The sequence below is a fragment of the Labrus bergylta genome, chromosome 1 (assembly GCF_963930695.1).
Source record: "Labrus bergylta chromosome 1, fLabBer1.1, whole genome shotgun sequence".
In the NCBI taxonomy this organism is placed as follows: domain Eukaryota; kingdom Metazoa; phylum Chordata; class Actinopteri; order Labriformes; family Labridae; genus Labrus; species Labrus bergylta.
This window is the reverse complement of record NC_089195.1, coordinates 2,935,149-2,952,310: the sequence shown is the minus strand read 5'-3', so window position 1 is coordinate 2,952,310 and position 17,162 is coordinate 2,935,149. Positions and strand designations below refer to the sequence as shown.

At 38.7% G+C, this 17,162-nt stretch overlaps 1 protein-coding gene across 1 annotated transcript; it reads right to left on the bottom strand.

The window, feature by feature from the left end:
- Window positions 1-2,840: 2,840 nt before the first annotated feature.
- Window positions 2,841-16,830, bottom strand: ccdc40 (coiled-coil domain 40 molecular ruler complex subunit). The gene is made up of 19 exons (XM_029281254.2): window positions 16,801-16,830; window positions 16,270-16,400; window positions 15,832-15,925; window positions 15,286-15,407; window positions 15,064-15,147; window positions 14,452-14,671; window positions 13,095-13,252; window positions 12,863-12,985; window positions 11,313-11,434; window positions 10,750-10,993; window positions 10,423-10,605; window positions 8,690-8,935; window positions 8,353-8,566; window positions 7,100-7,269; window positions 6,925-7,016; window positions 6,576-6,696; window positions 6,010-6,198; window positions 5,762-5,920; window positions 2,841-4,169 (listed from the first exon to the last, which is right to left on the bottom strand). The coding sequence occupies exons 2-19, from the start codon at window positions 16,393-16,395 to the stop codon at window positions 3,918-3,920; spliced, it is 2,919 nt and encodes a 972-aa protein (XP_029137087.2). The 5' UTR covers window positions 16,396-16,400; window positions 16,801-16,830; the 3' UTR covers window positions 2,841-3,917.
- Between the last annotated feature and the right edge of the window lie 332 nt (window positions 16,831-17,162).

The window sequence follows — 17,162 nt, the reverse complement described above, 5'->3', positions numbered from 1 at the left end:
AAAGCTTCTTTAGACTTCTGACTGAAGTGGCGGCTTTGCAACGTTCGTTTACTTTTAAAAAGCATATCAAACATTAAATCAGATCAAATCTGCCTGATTGTATAAATGAAACATGATGTTTGTCCGTTGTTGAGCCAGAGCCAGTGGTACACATGAACAATGACTCTCACTGAGACCTAAACGTTACACAGTTTGCACATTTGCTTTAATAATTCCTAATCACAGCAAAGCACACACACACACACACACACACACACACACACACACACACACACACAACACTGTTGACAGGAGCAAACACTGAGCTGTGACGTACAAAGTCTGTTACAGGAGGAAATAATGAGTGTGTGTGTGTCTGTGTGTGTGTGTGTGGGGGGGGGGGTAAAGTGGTAAAGTTATTTTATTATTTATTTTTTCACTGGTCTGTAATAATGTACCGGTACTTAAACAAATTAAAGCTGTCGTCATGGCAACATGATGCAAATGATGCACTGGAATAAAGTCCCCGAATGACATTCTGTAGAACACAGTGAACTCACTAGTTACAGGAAATATGATAATTTACACAAATACTTTAGAACAGCCTTTCCCACTGCCTTGGCCCACATTGATATACAAAATTACTCCGGGGCCCATTATAAAAGTTTTGACTACAGCTATCCCTTTCTGTAGTCAGTGACAGAGGGATTTCCTCTGTCATTTCCCCTGTTTTTATTAACAACCAGGCTGTTGAGGTGGTGCACCAATGCAAGTACCTGGGGACTATCATCGATGAAAAACTCACCTTCGAGCTCCAAACTGAAGCTGTCTGCAAAGAAGCTCATCAGCGTGTGCACTTTCTGAGGAAGCTTAGGAATTTTAATGTTGACAGCACTTTTATGAAGATGTTTTATTCCTGTTTTATTGAATCAGTTTTAACATTCTGCATGGTGCCGCATTGTCAAACTGTGTGTCAGAATCTCATTTCTGACCTTTCTTATTTATATAAAACAAAGTGTCTTAAGAAAGCTCAGTCAATCGTGGCAGATCAAAGTCATCCTTTGTCCAAGGACTTTAAGTTGCTGCCATCAGGCCGCAGAGTCAGTCTGCCAGCATGTAGGACGAAGAGGACGAGAAACTCATTTGTTCCTGTTGCCATCACCTTTTTAAACCACTAACTGTGTGTTGTGTTTCTGATCTATTGTATTTATTTACTGTCCTTTCTATGTTGTTTGCTCATGGCTGTATTTATGTGTGTGTTTTACTGCTTACTGCAAAACAAATTGCCCTCTAGCAGGGATAATAAAGACAACCTTGAACCTTGAGTTAGGATAAATGATTGGACATGACAAAATTATATTATGGCAAGATAGACACAAATGTTTACTAAACATTATGTCCATGAATAGTCATGACACACCTTACTAATCACTGAAAGGGTTGACTCAAAAAGAAGTCACATGTAATGTGAAATATTAAAGCACAACCTCATGGCTCCCTGATGATGGACACATGAAGCTCATTTAAGTTACAAGTGATTCAATAAACGATTGTCCTGCACCTGCTTCTCATACTGTATAAGAAACTCTAAACTATTGCTGTCTGAAGTGCAAGAGCCAGTATTCTGTAACCTGAACCGCCTCTTTCAACAACATAGGGCTTGCTTATCTCTTACATTACAGAACGAGGGCAAATGAACCCTATGGATTTTCCCACAGAGTATGTTTGATCATGTAAATGGAAATCATTTTTCATTAACTCACAAGCAGCTGTAGTTTTTATGATGACAGAGGTTGAGTGGTGAATGTTTAAACTGGATAACTCCCTAAGGCTTACTGTGTAACTTTTGCTGAATGGCAGACTGAGAGCATTCATGCATTGTTCCTCACCTTTAATATGCAGGTCACTGAAAAGGAACTCATACTAATGGGATCAAAACAGCTGAACACTGCATTTGGCAAGACCTGATATGGAGTCAATAGGCACTTCACAATACTAGGAGTTGGTTTTGTGTCATATTTTCACTCAAGTACATCACGTACATCCTCTACAACACTTACTGATCTAGTAGTAAAGCTCAGACAGAGATAATCTCCCATATCCATTTAGATGATATGATGAATGGACTTGAGCTTGTATAGCGCTTCTTTTGTCTTCTGTCACACCTACCCATTAGCACCCATTCACACAATGATGGCAGAGATTGCTATGTTATGTAACCATCACAAGTAACTAATCCCATTCATACATTCATACATCACAGACTAAGCAGCAAAAGCAATTTGGGGTTAAGTGTCTTGACCAATGTGGTTGTAGAAGCTGGGGATTGAATTGAGAGTGACAACTCTACCACTGAGCCACGGCCTTATAGTAGGGATTTGGTTACCCAGAGTTAAAATTTGGGTTTAGATAGTAAGGCAATGGGAGGGTGGGAGAGAGTTTTAGTAAGAGTAGATGCTGTTATTTCTATTAGCTGCTTGTTTAGCAACGCTCCAGGGATGCATGCATGGTGCCAGTTAGGATGAGAGCATGTCCATGTTCCCAGGGTTCTATGTTCCCAATCGTATTGTCCTTCTTACACAACAGGATTTCTCAAAGGATTTTATGTTCACATCAATGTGTCAAAAAATATGAACATGTAGGTATGTTATACTTAATGTTACAGCTGTTACTTTTACACTGGTGTGTACCACAGACTTTTAACTTCATACAAACTGCACAACAAAAGTCTATTTCTTTTCTAATGAAGTTCTTTTGAAATGTAAACTGAAGCGCTCAACAATCTCTTATAATGTTATTGAACAATTGTCTTCTGGAACATAGAACCTCTGTTTGATGCCCAGAGGAGCTGAGGAAAGTCCCGACAGTACATGATAATGCTTCCAGGAAGCATGTATTCTGAAGAGCCAGTTGAACAACATTGCATTGATATGGTTTGTTGGCCACCCTCGTCAGAGATGTTTTACATTACTTGAAGTCACTGCAAGTGAATGTTCAGTCTCTATGCTTTGCAATGCAGTCATTGCATCATGATGCTGTCGTAATGGCAATGGATAATAATAACAAACTTGAAATTCTGTTGCCAGAGAGGAGAAGTGTGATTTGTTTATTTCAGTAGCAAAGTGAATACACGTCCCCATCCACAGTAAATATATTGTTTTTTTAAGGAACAGATTTTCACACTAGTGCTCTGATGGCTTCTCAATCATTAAATGTAACTATTAAGACACAACTAATGTCAATCAATTACATCTTTGCAGGTGCTACATACACACTGTGTCGTCATCTCTCAACCGGAAGGTCGAGGGTTCAATCCCCAGCTGGGCAACATGTCCGATATGTCCTTGGGGAAGACACTTAACCCTGAATTGCTTCGTTGGCGGTGTATGAATGAGATTAGTTCCTTCTGATGGATGATACTACATAGCGACCACCACCATCAGTGTGTGAATGTGTGGGTGTGACATGCAGTGTAATAGGGCTTTGAGTAGTCAGAAGACTATATAATAGCGCTATATAAGCTCAAGTCCATTTACCATTCAAGGCAGGGTGTCTATTGACCATCAAAATGCTAATTCCCCACAGTGTAATTAAAAATTACAATCACAAAAAATTAGTGTGCTTTTTCCACTTTATACTCATCCCCCTCACTTATGTAACCACAAATCAGTTTCTATACTGGCAACCGGATTGAAAAGTGACACATTATAGTCAGTTTAGTGTATTGCATTCATGCCAAATAGTTCTTCATTTTATTCCTTTGTTTCACAATCAGTTTAACAGCAAAAGTACAAAAAAACACAAACAATAAAATAGACGAGATCTTAATATTTTGAAGGTCATGTGTTTCTCTTATCTTGACCTACAATGTCCTCCTCTTCCATTCTCTGTACTTCTTCTGCTGTACTCACAGTCATGTCTACATCCTCTCCACACTCTCAGGACATCTCCTGCTCCAGGACTTGTGTGCGTGCTGCCAGTGCCAGTAACAGCCTGTGCAGCGCCCCCTGGTGCTGAGGGAATTCCTGACACACACGGTGCAAGATGGCGCTGGTAGTGTGCATGCGCTCCATCTTGCTTTGCGTAGCAACGTCGATGGATTCACTGGTGGATAGGGCTTGGTACCCGCCCACACTCAACCCCTGCAGCTTCTTGGTCCTGCTTTGAAGAGTTACTAGGTGGGCCAGATTCTATGTGGACAGAGGGGATGAAAATTATTGTATTTTTTTTCTTCTTTTAATTGTTGGAAAATTCACAACAGTGCTCCACCTTCTGGAGCTATTCTTGATGTGTGGGAGTGGTTTTCATGAGTGGAAACAGCAATGCACATGACAATAAATCCACAGCAATTTCCACATGACCCAGATAAATGTTTAAGTAAACATGCTCACCACAACATAAAGCTATAAAAGAATCACCTGCAAAACAATTTTCTGTGGACTGACTTGAGTGACACACCATGTATTTATTTCTTCAGTAGCCTAACCCAATAATGACTCATAACTATAATGTGTATGTTAAATGACAACTTTTATTTTCGTTAGAAGTGGAAACTGTGGAACTATAATACTGCATAAAAGCCCATACTATTGAAAGTACATTTGTCTTTGCACTCAAATGGTACAACTGATTTGATATAATTACAGGTAGATTATTATTAATTACTCTTGGTTCATTTTTACAAAAACACAAAATACTGGTTTCTATGATCATATACGACATATGTATGCACTTGATATAATATATACTGTATACAGATTTTCAAATGTGATTCAGAGAGCAATGATGGGAAATATTAATGTTAATCCACAGTATGAGTTTCCATTGAGTTTCTGAGAAGTTCATTTATACTTTATTCTGATGAATTAGTGTTGAGACATGTAGCTCCACTTTCAATGAATTTCTGTGGAGTGTGTAGGTATGACTGTATTCTGATTGACCTGGGAACGCAGGAGCAGAGCTGTTTTTAATCCACACATCTTGTCTCAATGTGAAGTATCATACAGGGTTATTCAGCACTGCTCTGGTTGAGTCTTAGATTAGTTTACGCTTCATCAAGTGGATCACAAACACTTGATTTGTGAAATATTATTTGCATTACAATTTAAATGTTATACTTTAAAATTTTGATTTCAGTTATTGAGAGTTACAATTGAACATCTAAAAATCTGCTTCTTGAACAGTTTTCAAGTTGTTGTTAGAGAGAGAGAGAGAGAGAGAGAGAGAGAGAAAGGGAAAGGGAGACACGGTCAGAGGAAGGGGTGAAAACTGTAATTCAAAAAAGTCAAAAACATTTCATTCTTAGCCAAGCCTGGATTACTTTAAAATGTCTCTAAGATCGAGACAAAGTCAATACTGGACCAAATAAAAGTTGTAGAGATCATTATTCATCATTTTAAATCTATATTAAAAGGTCTAAGTGTTCATCTCAACTACCAAGATCTGGATCTCCTGACCCTTAAGGTCTGAGGTGTTTCTGTGAAAATCAAGCTTCTTACTGTATGATAAAAATAAAATAACTTTGTCTTTGGTGAAATACCTTTTCAAATTTTAAGATTGGAAAAAGTATTAAAGATTATCTTAGCGTGTACTGTGAACACTGTAAAAAGGAATTGTAAAATCCAATGCGGACTAAAGAGGTTGCATAGTAAAGAGACACAAAAGAAGGCAGTATAAAATAAAAAATACACACTCCCCCTCTTTCACACATCTACTGTCAACTACATGGTGGAAAGACCAAATGTGTTGTAATGCAGTGCATGTGACAGAAAACGCTTCTTACACTGTCTTTGGTGTCCTGAAGATTTACAAAGTCAGGCTCCAGAATGTAGCTGAAGCTGCAGACATCTACCAGCTGCTGCTTCTGCTGTGCCAGCTTGTCACTCAGAATCACCCGACTCTCCTGTAGGTCCCTGATCACCTGCTCACACTCGACTACATGCTGAAATGATACATACGCCATGTAAGATCATTTAAAAAATAAAAATGAATCTGGCCCATATGCAGAAACGGAAAGTGGCAGTGTTATACCTTGTGTGTGTCCTGGATCTTGCGCTGCAGGCACTGTATCGCTCGGTTTAGTTCGCCCTTTGTATTCTGTTTGATGGAAGTGTGGACCATGGCCTCCCTGCGCAGCACAATGGTCTCCCTCCTTGCCACTGTCGCTTCACTTTCTCTGAGCAGTCGCTCCTGCTGCTTCATCAGCTGGTTGAGTCGTACCTGCACAACAAAACACGTTGAATAGAGTGAACACATTTATTAAACAAGCTCAAGCACATAGAGAACTCCACACAGAGAGGCTCCTGTCTTCATTATGAAACATTAGGAACCTTCCTTAGAGGTTGCATCGACAACACTGTAAATTAAACACATGGAAATCCATTCACAATGGGGAGGGCCACATATCAGCACTACAGTCCAAATACAATAAAACACTTACCATTCATTGTATTCACTTATATGTCAAACTTGTTCATATTCATTTTGCGGGATCTCTCAAAGGATCACAGAGGAAAAAAGACCTCAAAGTCTTCAGTAACACGTCTTTTTTGTGCATATACATTCAGGAACAAACAGAGAGATGTTTAAGGCTTTACCTCCATACGGTGTATCTCAGTCTTCATCATCTGGAAGTCTCCCTGACCCAAATCTATGTCCACGGCAGAACGTGTCTCTTTTACAAGCTGGATCTTCTTCTCCCACAGCATAATCTGCTGCCTATTGGCCACACACACAACCAAGGGAACGCAAGAGAAAACAGAATGGAGATAAGAGCCAGGACAAATGATCAAATCTGAATGATAAGAGCAGCAGACATGATTCAAATCAGCAACATTTAACACACATTTCATTTCCTTGTTAACTTGTGGAGCATGTGATTTTCTTCAAGTTGAATACTAGACATGTAATCTAAATCAACTTGTAATAAATGTAGAAGTGACTGACTGGGCCTCTAGCAGACTGTTAAGGAGTCTCTCTTTTTCCTCCTGGGTCTTCTCGTGTTTCATCTGCATCTTGATAGAATCCCGCTCAGCCTCCTTAAGACATTATATGACATAATAAGTATTACTTCAAAAAAAAAAGAACACCATTGGAGAGAAATGAAACTGTTCTGACATGCCTTGAGTCTGTGCAGGAAGTCTGTCTCCATCAGTTCATTGTCCTGCTCTAGTGCAACACTGAGCTGTCCGTTCTTGCTGATCAGAGTGTTGAGCTTCAGCAGGTCGCCTCTCAGCGTCTTTGCATTCTTCTCCAGCTCCATCTTGTCACGATGCTCTACTTCCACCTGACCTGGTGGGTTTGGTGATGGCTTAATAGTAGCTTACAGGGTTCTTACACATTTTTCCATTTTAAGAATTCCATACATGGCGAAACTTCCAAACTTTTTTTTTAGACAATATGTCATGATAAAGAAAAAAGAACCAAAGATTTATTCTGAAAAATATGTTTTTTTTAAATCTAACTGTAAACATGTACACTCCATTCTGACCGTGTATGCTATTCTGATGCCAGGTGTTCACAACACAGAAATAACCTGTGCATATGGCTTTCAATCTTAATCTCCACCACGACTGACCAGATTTGTCACTGTGTTCATGGAAACTCAGTTATATGCCCTGCTTGGATAATCAGTTTATTTGTAGATATTCTAAATTTGATATTTAGAAAATAGTTTCAAAAGCCTAAAAACTCAAACATTTGAAATACTTACTTTGCTTTTTAATAACTGTATGTTCATTTGGGAGTGATTACAGTGACTACCAGGAAGTGACTACAATCAAACTTAATCTGAAATCTTGATTTGCATCACAAACTTCTGCACTTTCACCCAGAAAGTCAAAAAACGGATTTTAAGTAACCAGTCTTGTCAGCATTAATGTGTCATCTCGACAACCTTTTAGATCTCTCAGGGAAACTTGTACATAATGTTTTAATGTCTGTAAATTGTACGATGTCCTTCTTCTCTCTTATGAAATGTGTGTGTGTGTGTGTGTGTGTGTGTGTGTGTGTGTGTGTGTGTGTGTGTGTGTGTGTGTGTGTGTGTGTGTGTGTGTGTGTGTGTGTGTGTGACTGGTTGATTTGTATTTTGCTGTTGCCATCATCTGCCCAGGGACAACAGATGGAAATTAGCTAGCTAGCTAAATCTGGTACAAAGCATCTCTTCTCTTCTGAGACTAATGTTTTTTTTGTACACTGTCCCTGATTCAAATAAACGATAAAAAAAAACCCTGGCCATATGTAAGACTGAGAAGGCGCTGAGTTAAAGCACAAACTGATGGCTTTATTATGAATTCTATTTGAATGACTGACCGATACTTGTATCCTATGCACCTATGTGTGTCAATGTGTGCTTCTTTAAACTTGAACACTTACTCTCCAGGCATATCCTTTCCTTCTGCATGCCTGTGTACTCTTTCTGCAGTTTGAACATGTCCTTGCTGTTGGCTTCTATTTCCTGGCTCTGCTCTTCCAGTATCTCCTGACGTTTCATCCAGAGCTTTTTGACACTCTCCATAGTTGCAGTCACTTCTGCAGACTGTGACATCAATGCCTCTATCTTGATTTGCATCGGACTAAGGTCATCACGCTGGGGAACAAATCACAAAAAGAGAGCATGCCATTTTCATACCTGACTGAAAATATCGCTATCAAATCATCTTCCACATAAAAAAGAAGACAGAGGATTACTGCTTCCCCGTCAGTAACTCACCCCAGTGCTGGCGACGATTTGACCGATTTTTTTGTCATAGTTTGCTATGCTGGATTGCTTCTGAGCAATTAGTGTGACAAAAGAAGAAATGTTGGCCTGGATGGTTGTTGTTATCTTGTTTTTCTTTGAGATTTCTTCATCGAGGGCTTCCTGGATGACAGCCAGGCTTTCCAGATGTTGAATGACCTTGCTCCTCTCCAGTTCCACCACTGCTATATTGTTCTCCAGCTGCCACAACTGAGAGACCTAAAAAGGGAGGGAGAGAAGACAAGCAGGACAAAAAAATATATATTGTTAAGCATCTATTGTTTATCATATTGCACATGTGGTTTTATTCTGTTGCAGTTTTGTATCCTCTGGCACTGAACTGAAGCTGCTTTCCATGACCTCTTAGAGGAAACATCCTCTTATTTGTGTACATAAAGTTCTGTTTACTCAACATGAGATTCACTTTCCAGCTTGTGCTACGACTGACAATCTCAAGTCCAAAGTGTTTGGATCTCTTAATATAGCTTAAAGAAGTCGACCATTAGGCTTAAATATTTGAGGGAAGACTATCTACACAAGGTGAACAATTATTTATTAAAAGACAAAAAGTAAACTTAAGCATTACAGTCTCAACAAGAATAGAAGCAGCAACACATTTGTGACTGGGGATTACATGACAGCTAGTTAACATTGCAGCAGCACTTCTGGGTATTTGTTTTCCCCTTACAGTTGTTCTTTTTAAATGACTGAATGGTAAACAGAAGCAGCGACACAATGTTCCTTTTTGATTTTCAGGATCAAATGTAGACAATTCTGAGAGGTCTTCCTGCTAAATCTTTTGAACTGAATGAAAGTATATTCCAGGGTTCCCACTCTTTTCCAGAGATAATTTTCCATGACTTTTCCAGGACATTTTCAGCGATGATCGAGCTGGTATGACAGTCCGTGATCGTGCCACACCAATATTAAGTGTCTTTAACAAGGCTAATCACACCCACTGTGAGCTACCGCTACAAAGGTATGTTGATGTGCTGACCTCAAACTGAGGAGAAAACACAAGTCTACCTGATAGTTGTTGCCACAATTTACTCTCATGGTGTTTGTTCTCTTTTTGTAAAGGATCTTTTCGCTCCATCCACTCAACTAAATTGTAAATAAATATCCACTTTTGACATGAGGGGGAGGCGGAGCCATTACATTATCTATAGACTTCCATTCAATCTGCGTTGTGGATTAATGTAACATATAGCTACTTTTATTAACGTGTGGCGAGGAAAATGTCCAACTCTGTAGGAGTGTTGGAATAATTTTCCAGGACAACACTTGATTTTCCTTGACATTTTCCTTTTTCTCTCATTCTCCAGGTGTTTTCCAGTACTGGAAAATTAGTCAAGTGTTTTCCAGGTTTTCCAGGACAAGTGGGAACCCTGATATTCACATATACGTTAACTGTACCTTACTGATGGAGGTCCAGTTTTATACTTAAGTTCTAAGAAAATTCTTCATAGTTTTATAATATAAATTTTTTATATACAATTTTGGTTATGTTTTTAGACAAGTTCTAACTTATGTTGACACTAAAAAGGACGAAAAACTTTAAAAGACAGACTTTATGGAAGAGGTATTTGCTTGTAGAGATTTGAGAACATGTACGTTTTGACTGATTGACTGTCAAGCTTTTTACACACTGAGTGTTTCACTCAAACATCCTGAATACTTTACGTCTTTTTAAAACCTATATTTACCTTTTCCTTCTTAAGCAAGGCTATCTTGCTGGTGAGCCTTTCGGAGTATTTGGCCGCCTTGTTGTGGGTGAGCTTCTGCTGCATATTGGTCATAATCTTGTCCTCCAACTCTAGGCGCACAGCACTCTCTTTCTCCAAGTGCTTCCTCTGATCGTTCACTTCAACGTGGTGGATGCCCGTTTCCTACAGGAGACAGAAGAACAAAACAAGTTGGAGAGTGAAATGGTGACAAGGGGGAAAAAGAAAGTGGCAAGACAATGCAATTAGGACATCTTGATAAATTGGTTGCAGTGCTGTCACAACAAAACGTCTGTGTCCTCTAAGCACCTTAGTCAGCCTGCTGAGAGTGCGCTCAGTCTCCCTTAGAGTGCGAAGGCAGGTTGTGTAGTGAGCATGCAAAGCCTCTTGCTGGGCCTGCTTCTGGCTGATCTGCTTCTTTGAGGTGTTACCATCCATCTGGGACCAGTTGAGCTGCATAGTTAGTGTCTCATTTTGCTCCTGCTCCTCAGCGACAGATTTCTTGTATCCTTCAATCTCTCTGTCCAGCAAAATCCCCTGGTGCGCAACAGCACTGGGAAAAACAAACACGGTGGAAAGAATGAATTTGCTTGTTTTACAAAAATACAATTTACCCTCCAGTCTAAGTCTAACATTGCGATTGGGTCTAGTGCAGATGATGTATTTTCTTTATATTATCTTCAGACTCTGGGAGGACAGCTGAGTCACATTCATAGTTGATGTAATTGCTGTAATTTCACATTTTGCTTGATCTTTAAAAATGCCAACCAAACAGCAAATCTCAGCAAAGAGGAAAAATATCCAAGATGCTGCTGATTTTATGCATGCTGTACTCAGTTACATGTCAATATCCGTGATGCCCTCACTCTCACCGCGTGGCGTCCTGCATTGCGCTGAAGGCCTCATCTCGTCTCCTCATCCCCATCAAGCTGCTGCTCCACTGCTGCATCAGCTGCCTACGAGCCATTGCCAGAGACTCCACTTCCATCTCCGCCTGCACACAGAAAGGAACGTGACAGAAACACATTTTTGGAAGGATGTTTTTTATGTACTTCCTTAACAGCCAAAAATGTGTCACCATGCCTAGTATAACAAAGGTGTACCTTCGTATTAATAAACGTACAACACTGTCCTGAGGGAACAACAGCATTCCCAACGAGTGTTTTTCATTTGCTTAGAGTACATTTTATGTGGGGAGAGGCTGGAGTCCATCAGGTCAAATGAATAATGTACTGTCATAATAATCACATATACTGCCAGGCTTTACTCTCTGTTGTCTCTATACCAAATATCACTGTTAGTTCTGTTTGGATTATAAAGACACTGGATTCATTTTCTATTAATCAATATCTATACAGCAACAATAACTAATGTCAAAGGTGTCCAAAACAATGATCACCTGATACTGCAGCTCACCAGAGTCTTCTTGCCTCTTCTAGACAGCTCTTCTGTTTGTTCAAAAAGGTTTGCTAGTCTGACTGTACACTCCCTAAAAAGTGTCATAAAGCAACCAAAGTAAGTGACTAGCTGTGACAAAGTGTGGTCTATTCTGTGGCTAAAAGGCTGTGTTTATCTCAGGAGTTGGTTGAGATCAGAAAAGAGCTAAAAAAAAAAAGAGAGTGGGTATTGGGCCTCTATCAATTATTTTGTTCAAGAATTTTGTTCTCTCCTGGTTGATTTTAAACTAATTTTCCTTCATTGTATTGAACTGCCTCTCCATACCTGCCTGTTGAATCTATATTATTCCTGTTATTTGCATTTTTATAATTTTGCCCTCTCTGTTTGGCCCGTCTGTTGATCTCTGTTCTGTTGTCGTGTTGCTGTATTTGCTTTGTCTGTCACAGCACTTTGTAAACATTTGTTTTAAAGGTGCTATATAAATAAAGCTATTATTATTATTATTATTATTATCTACACGAGGGGCTAGAGCCGATCCCAGCAGACATTATGCTGGAGACGGGGGAAACCCTCGAGAGGTTGCCAGTCAATCACAGGGCCGACACAAAGAGAGGGGCAACCATTCACTTCACCATTCACCATTTACCCTAACAAGCATGTAGGCAATGGCAGAGCAGAGGTAGCATTAATGTAAGGACAACAGTGCTAACCAAATCACCACTGTGACGCTGTAAACGTGACTTATATCTTTTATTTGTAACTCTTAATGACTGTACTTAACAATCTGTTTTTTCCTGGATATTCAAAATCCCCAACTAGATATGATAATGTGTCACTTTTGCTATCAGGTTTGTCATTAAGCGCTGGAACGTGGTGACACATTTTTGAAGCTTTACACACTTCTGTCAATACTTTCCAAATGTTTCTAGTATTAATATTTGCTCATATGATTAGTGCTTATTTGGTGATTAAGGACCTTTTCGAATTGACAGGTTTATATTGTTGTATGCCATATTACAGTTACCTCAGCTAGAGCTTCTTTGGCTGCCTGTGTCTCTTCTGCTTGGGCACTCGCCTGGGTCTCATACATGGCTACCTGCTGCGTCAGCCTCTCCAGATCCTTCATTAGACGCTCAACATAAATATCCTTATAGCGAAGGAGTATTAAAAAAAAAATACAACAACATTATTACACAATAAAGCCTCATATAGTCAGAAGTTAAAAAGATGTAATGTTTTAGCTGTGTCCTGTCCACCTGCTTTAATTTCTGTTCTTCAGCCTGGGTCTTCTCAGCTCCCGCTTTGTGTTTGGCATTCTTCAAAGCTTTCACATGAGAGCGCAGATCCTCACTGACTCCTTGTGCGAAGACGAGATGCTGCATCAGGTTGTCTATCTCCGACTGTAGCTGGGACACTGAAGAAAAGATTCACAGCAGTCAGCGCATTAAATCTGTGTGGACATCCACTGCTGCTGTCTTTCTGTTGCTGAGACAGAACTGTATATCAAAAGGACCTAACTAAAGGCTGTTTTTTTTTTTTTTTAACAATATGTTTATTGAGTTTTAAATATTTTTCCCAGACACACAATTACAATTAAATAAATTCTAAGGAAAGATAAAAAAAAGAAAAGATATACACATGTACATATATACACATTAATAAAAGAAGGGGGGAAAAAAGTAAAATATAATAATAAAAACAAAATGTTGCTTAATTATTACTGTCTGTATTAAATAAAAATAACTAAAGGGAGTACATTGCCATAAATAATTTGTTAATCACAAATATTCTGCCCGAGAACAGTTTCTGCAAAAACAACCACAATTGCAGACATCGCCAACTCTTTACCAGCCTAGCTCAAAATATGTGACAGATCTTTATCCCGAAGGAAATTAATATATAGGCCCCAGATATCGTCAAATAATTCTTGTTTGTCTTTAAGTGTATATGTTATCTTTTCCAGAGCCAAGCACAGAGACATTTCATTAAACCATCGTGTAATACTCAGCCTACCACTGTGTTAAAGCTGTTAAAGCTATTGTTCTTTTAGCCTGCAATATGCAGAGGTCTACTAAGACCCTAAAGGCTGTTTTAAATAGAAAGGTACTAATGACTGTTTGAAATCACTCTCAGTAAGTTTAAATGATTGAATCTCTTGTACATACAAAACCATCTGAAATCTCATTTCTGTAGCTTTATAACTACTCAGAGAATAAACTCTTGTAATTAACAGATCTGGTGAAGTAATATTTACTTCAATTAAATAATTAAAATACATTTTCTTCAACTTGTTAAAGCTCTAATATTTAAGCTTGTGTGTCCATACTTCTTCTCCTGGCTCAAGTTGAAGTTAAATTGAGTTGCGTGAGAGGCTCAACTTCAGTTTTTGGTTTCAGAACACAACACACCACCCTTCACTATTTCTAGAATTAATTGTCCAGGTCAGGCCTATGTTTCAGAATATTTTGTAATATTTCCAAATTTGTCTTTAAAATGAGAATTGTTAGAAAATATTTGTGTTATGTAAGATCTGTTGAATCAAAGTAAATGGAGACAGAGAGTTCTATAGAATACTCGATCAACAACAAAACAAGACCACTAAATCACTCTCACTGTTAGATTTGGCTTTCTTGTTCTGGTTGGTGGTACTAGAATACTGGCTCTTCACCACCCCCAGTTGATCCTGGATCTGCCGATGTTTGGCTTCAGCCTGTGCCTTGTTTTGATGACGCTCCTCCAGCCTGCTCTGGAGTCTCGCAAGCTGCTCCTGAACCCTAAATAACTCGACAGCTACCTCCAGTTTGTGCTTGTCATCCGTCTTCTCTATTGATTGCTGGAACAGTCAGAGAAAGGGCACAACATCCCTCGTTTAGTCTTTCAGGCAATCTCAGTATACTTTCTATACATTTTCCATGTATACAATTTTGGTCACATATATCCATGTTGTGTTAATATCTTATGCTGTTGAGTAAATATTACATGAAGGACCATAGATCAAAATAAAGAGATTTATTATTATGCTCTATTTTTAAAGAGATTTATTATTATGGTCTATTTTTAAAGAGATTTATTATTATGATCTATTTTTTCTTCACAGGTCAACAGCACCATCTTGTGGATGAATTGACATGTGGGGTGATTGTTAACTACATGATGTTTGCTTCTTAAGGTGTACATCTATTTATGTTAGAACTAACACAATATGGTACGTGAGAAGATACCAACCTTTTGCTTTAGACGCTCGTTGATCCTCTCCAACTCATTGCTGAGCTGCCTGCTGAGGGCGGCTTGCTGCCTTCTAACCAGGGGCTGCCAAAACATCAAACACGGCATCAAAGGCACGACAGTAGGCTTTATAAGAATCAACCAACTGACTATAAAATCATTGTATTCGTACACTAAAACCATGATTCTGCAATAACATGGAATCTTTAAGAAGCTACAGACATGCTCAGGGTCCAGAACAATAAACTCCTCTTCTTCTTGCAGTGGATCATGGTCCTCTGTGTCTTCCGATGCATTTAGATCTGAGAAGTGAGGTAACGGCACCTCAGTAACATTTTCCACCACTGAAATCAGAAAATCAGGCAAATCTTTAAACCATAACAGCATCTAAATGTAAAAAAATAAAAATATAATGCTGACTGTGAAAGTACTCGTAAACATGTTATTGAAAGTATTCTTGTCTTTCTTTGACTTTATCTTTTTAAAGAATATATTTGTGTTCATTCTTTTGTTCTTTTTGTTATACTTTTGATAATAACATCTCATTGATTCAGTCTCAATTTATTAAATTGACTTTTGAATAAATAGGTCTTGAGCAAATCCTCCTATATGAGCCCTTATAGATGTCATTTAAATCAGTTTGCACTACATTTGCCAATATGTATTTCCCTTTGGTGATTAAGAATCATATTGAACTTTGTTAAAATGTGTCACACTGTGTTGTTTTATACTCTTGTAAATCACAAACAGGGTTACTGTGAGACTGACCTTCAGTGTGATATTCATCTGTGCCCCTGTGGTCAGAGTGAGGCTTGGGGGTCGCCCTATCCAGCTCTGCTTCTGGCTGATCCTGTAAGCCACACTGTGACACATACGGAAAGCACATAGAAAGGATTTTTGGATACTGAAAAATGATTTAAACAGAGTTTAGTTATGAACACACATTGGATTGCACATATTCAGCCTTTGTGGGAACTGGTTATTTGTGTTTGATAGGACAAACATTGTATGCAACAGTATAGGGTACTTGGATTCCTTGTTAATTATTCTATACAACACACTAGCAAAGTGTGATATAAATTAAATATCACATAATAAAACACAATGAATGCGGCTATTTATTCACAGGATGACAAGAAGATATCTCTTTATTGATCCCCACAGGAGAATAAAAACACTACATCAAACAATATGACACTTCTTTACCTCTTGATCGAATGGTACAGTTGCTCCATGGTCCTCTGCAGATTGAACTCTTCCATCCTGCGTCCTGCTGTCTTCCTCCTCTTGGTCGAAGCTTTCCATCCTACCCTCCTCTCTTTCCCTCTCCATGAGCTCTGTGATGACAACATATAGACTGGATCGTTTTACATGACAACCAAGTGGTTTGAACATAGTAGCACTAGCACATCTGTACTGGTAGCGTCAGTGTCTTCCTTCCCAACAGGTAAACAAACATACTGTAACTGTGTTTTTGAACGCTATTTTTCTCCAATTTCTTCTGTAGAAAACTATCTCGCCATATGGCCTGTGTAGAAAGAAGGAAAACAACGGAGCGAACACCAGCGCTTACGTTAACTTAGTCGTTTAGTAGTAGTAATAGTAGTAGTCGTTTTGTTTGAAGGCTGATGTAACTAAAGTGTGGAACAGAAATAATAAATACAGTTTTTTTTCTGTATGTAAAAAGGTAAATAATTCCATCCAATTGTGATTAAAATAAGCGCTATTGTTACTTACCACTGTCACACAATCCCCCCCAACAACCGTTGCTCGGCAACCGCAAACTTCCGTTAGAGCAATGAGTCGTCGTTATCTCAGACCGGAAGTTGTGACCGGCAGCTGTAAAGTTCTCGAAAAGCATTTGTTGATGATGCAGCAGCAACAGCAGCATCTTTACTGTAAATAAAGACCGAATGCATTCATTATACATATATTATTATTATTATTATATATAATTAACAATTTTATGGTCATAAAAACACCATTTCCGGTTCAATGTAGGAATGTAGGCATATCCTTCGTATGTGATCAACTTAAAAAAACATACAGGTAGGGGATTTGTTAAGTAATGACTGAAATATAGCCTACAACATTACATT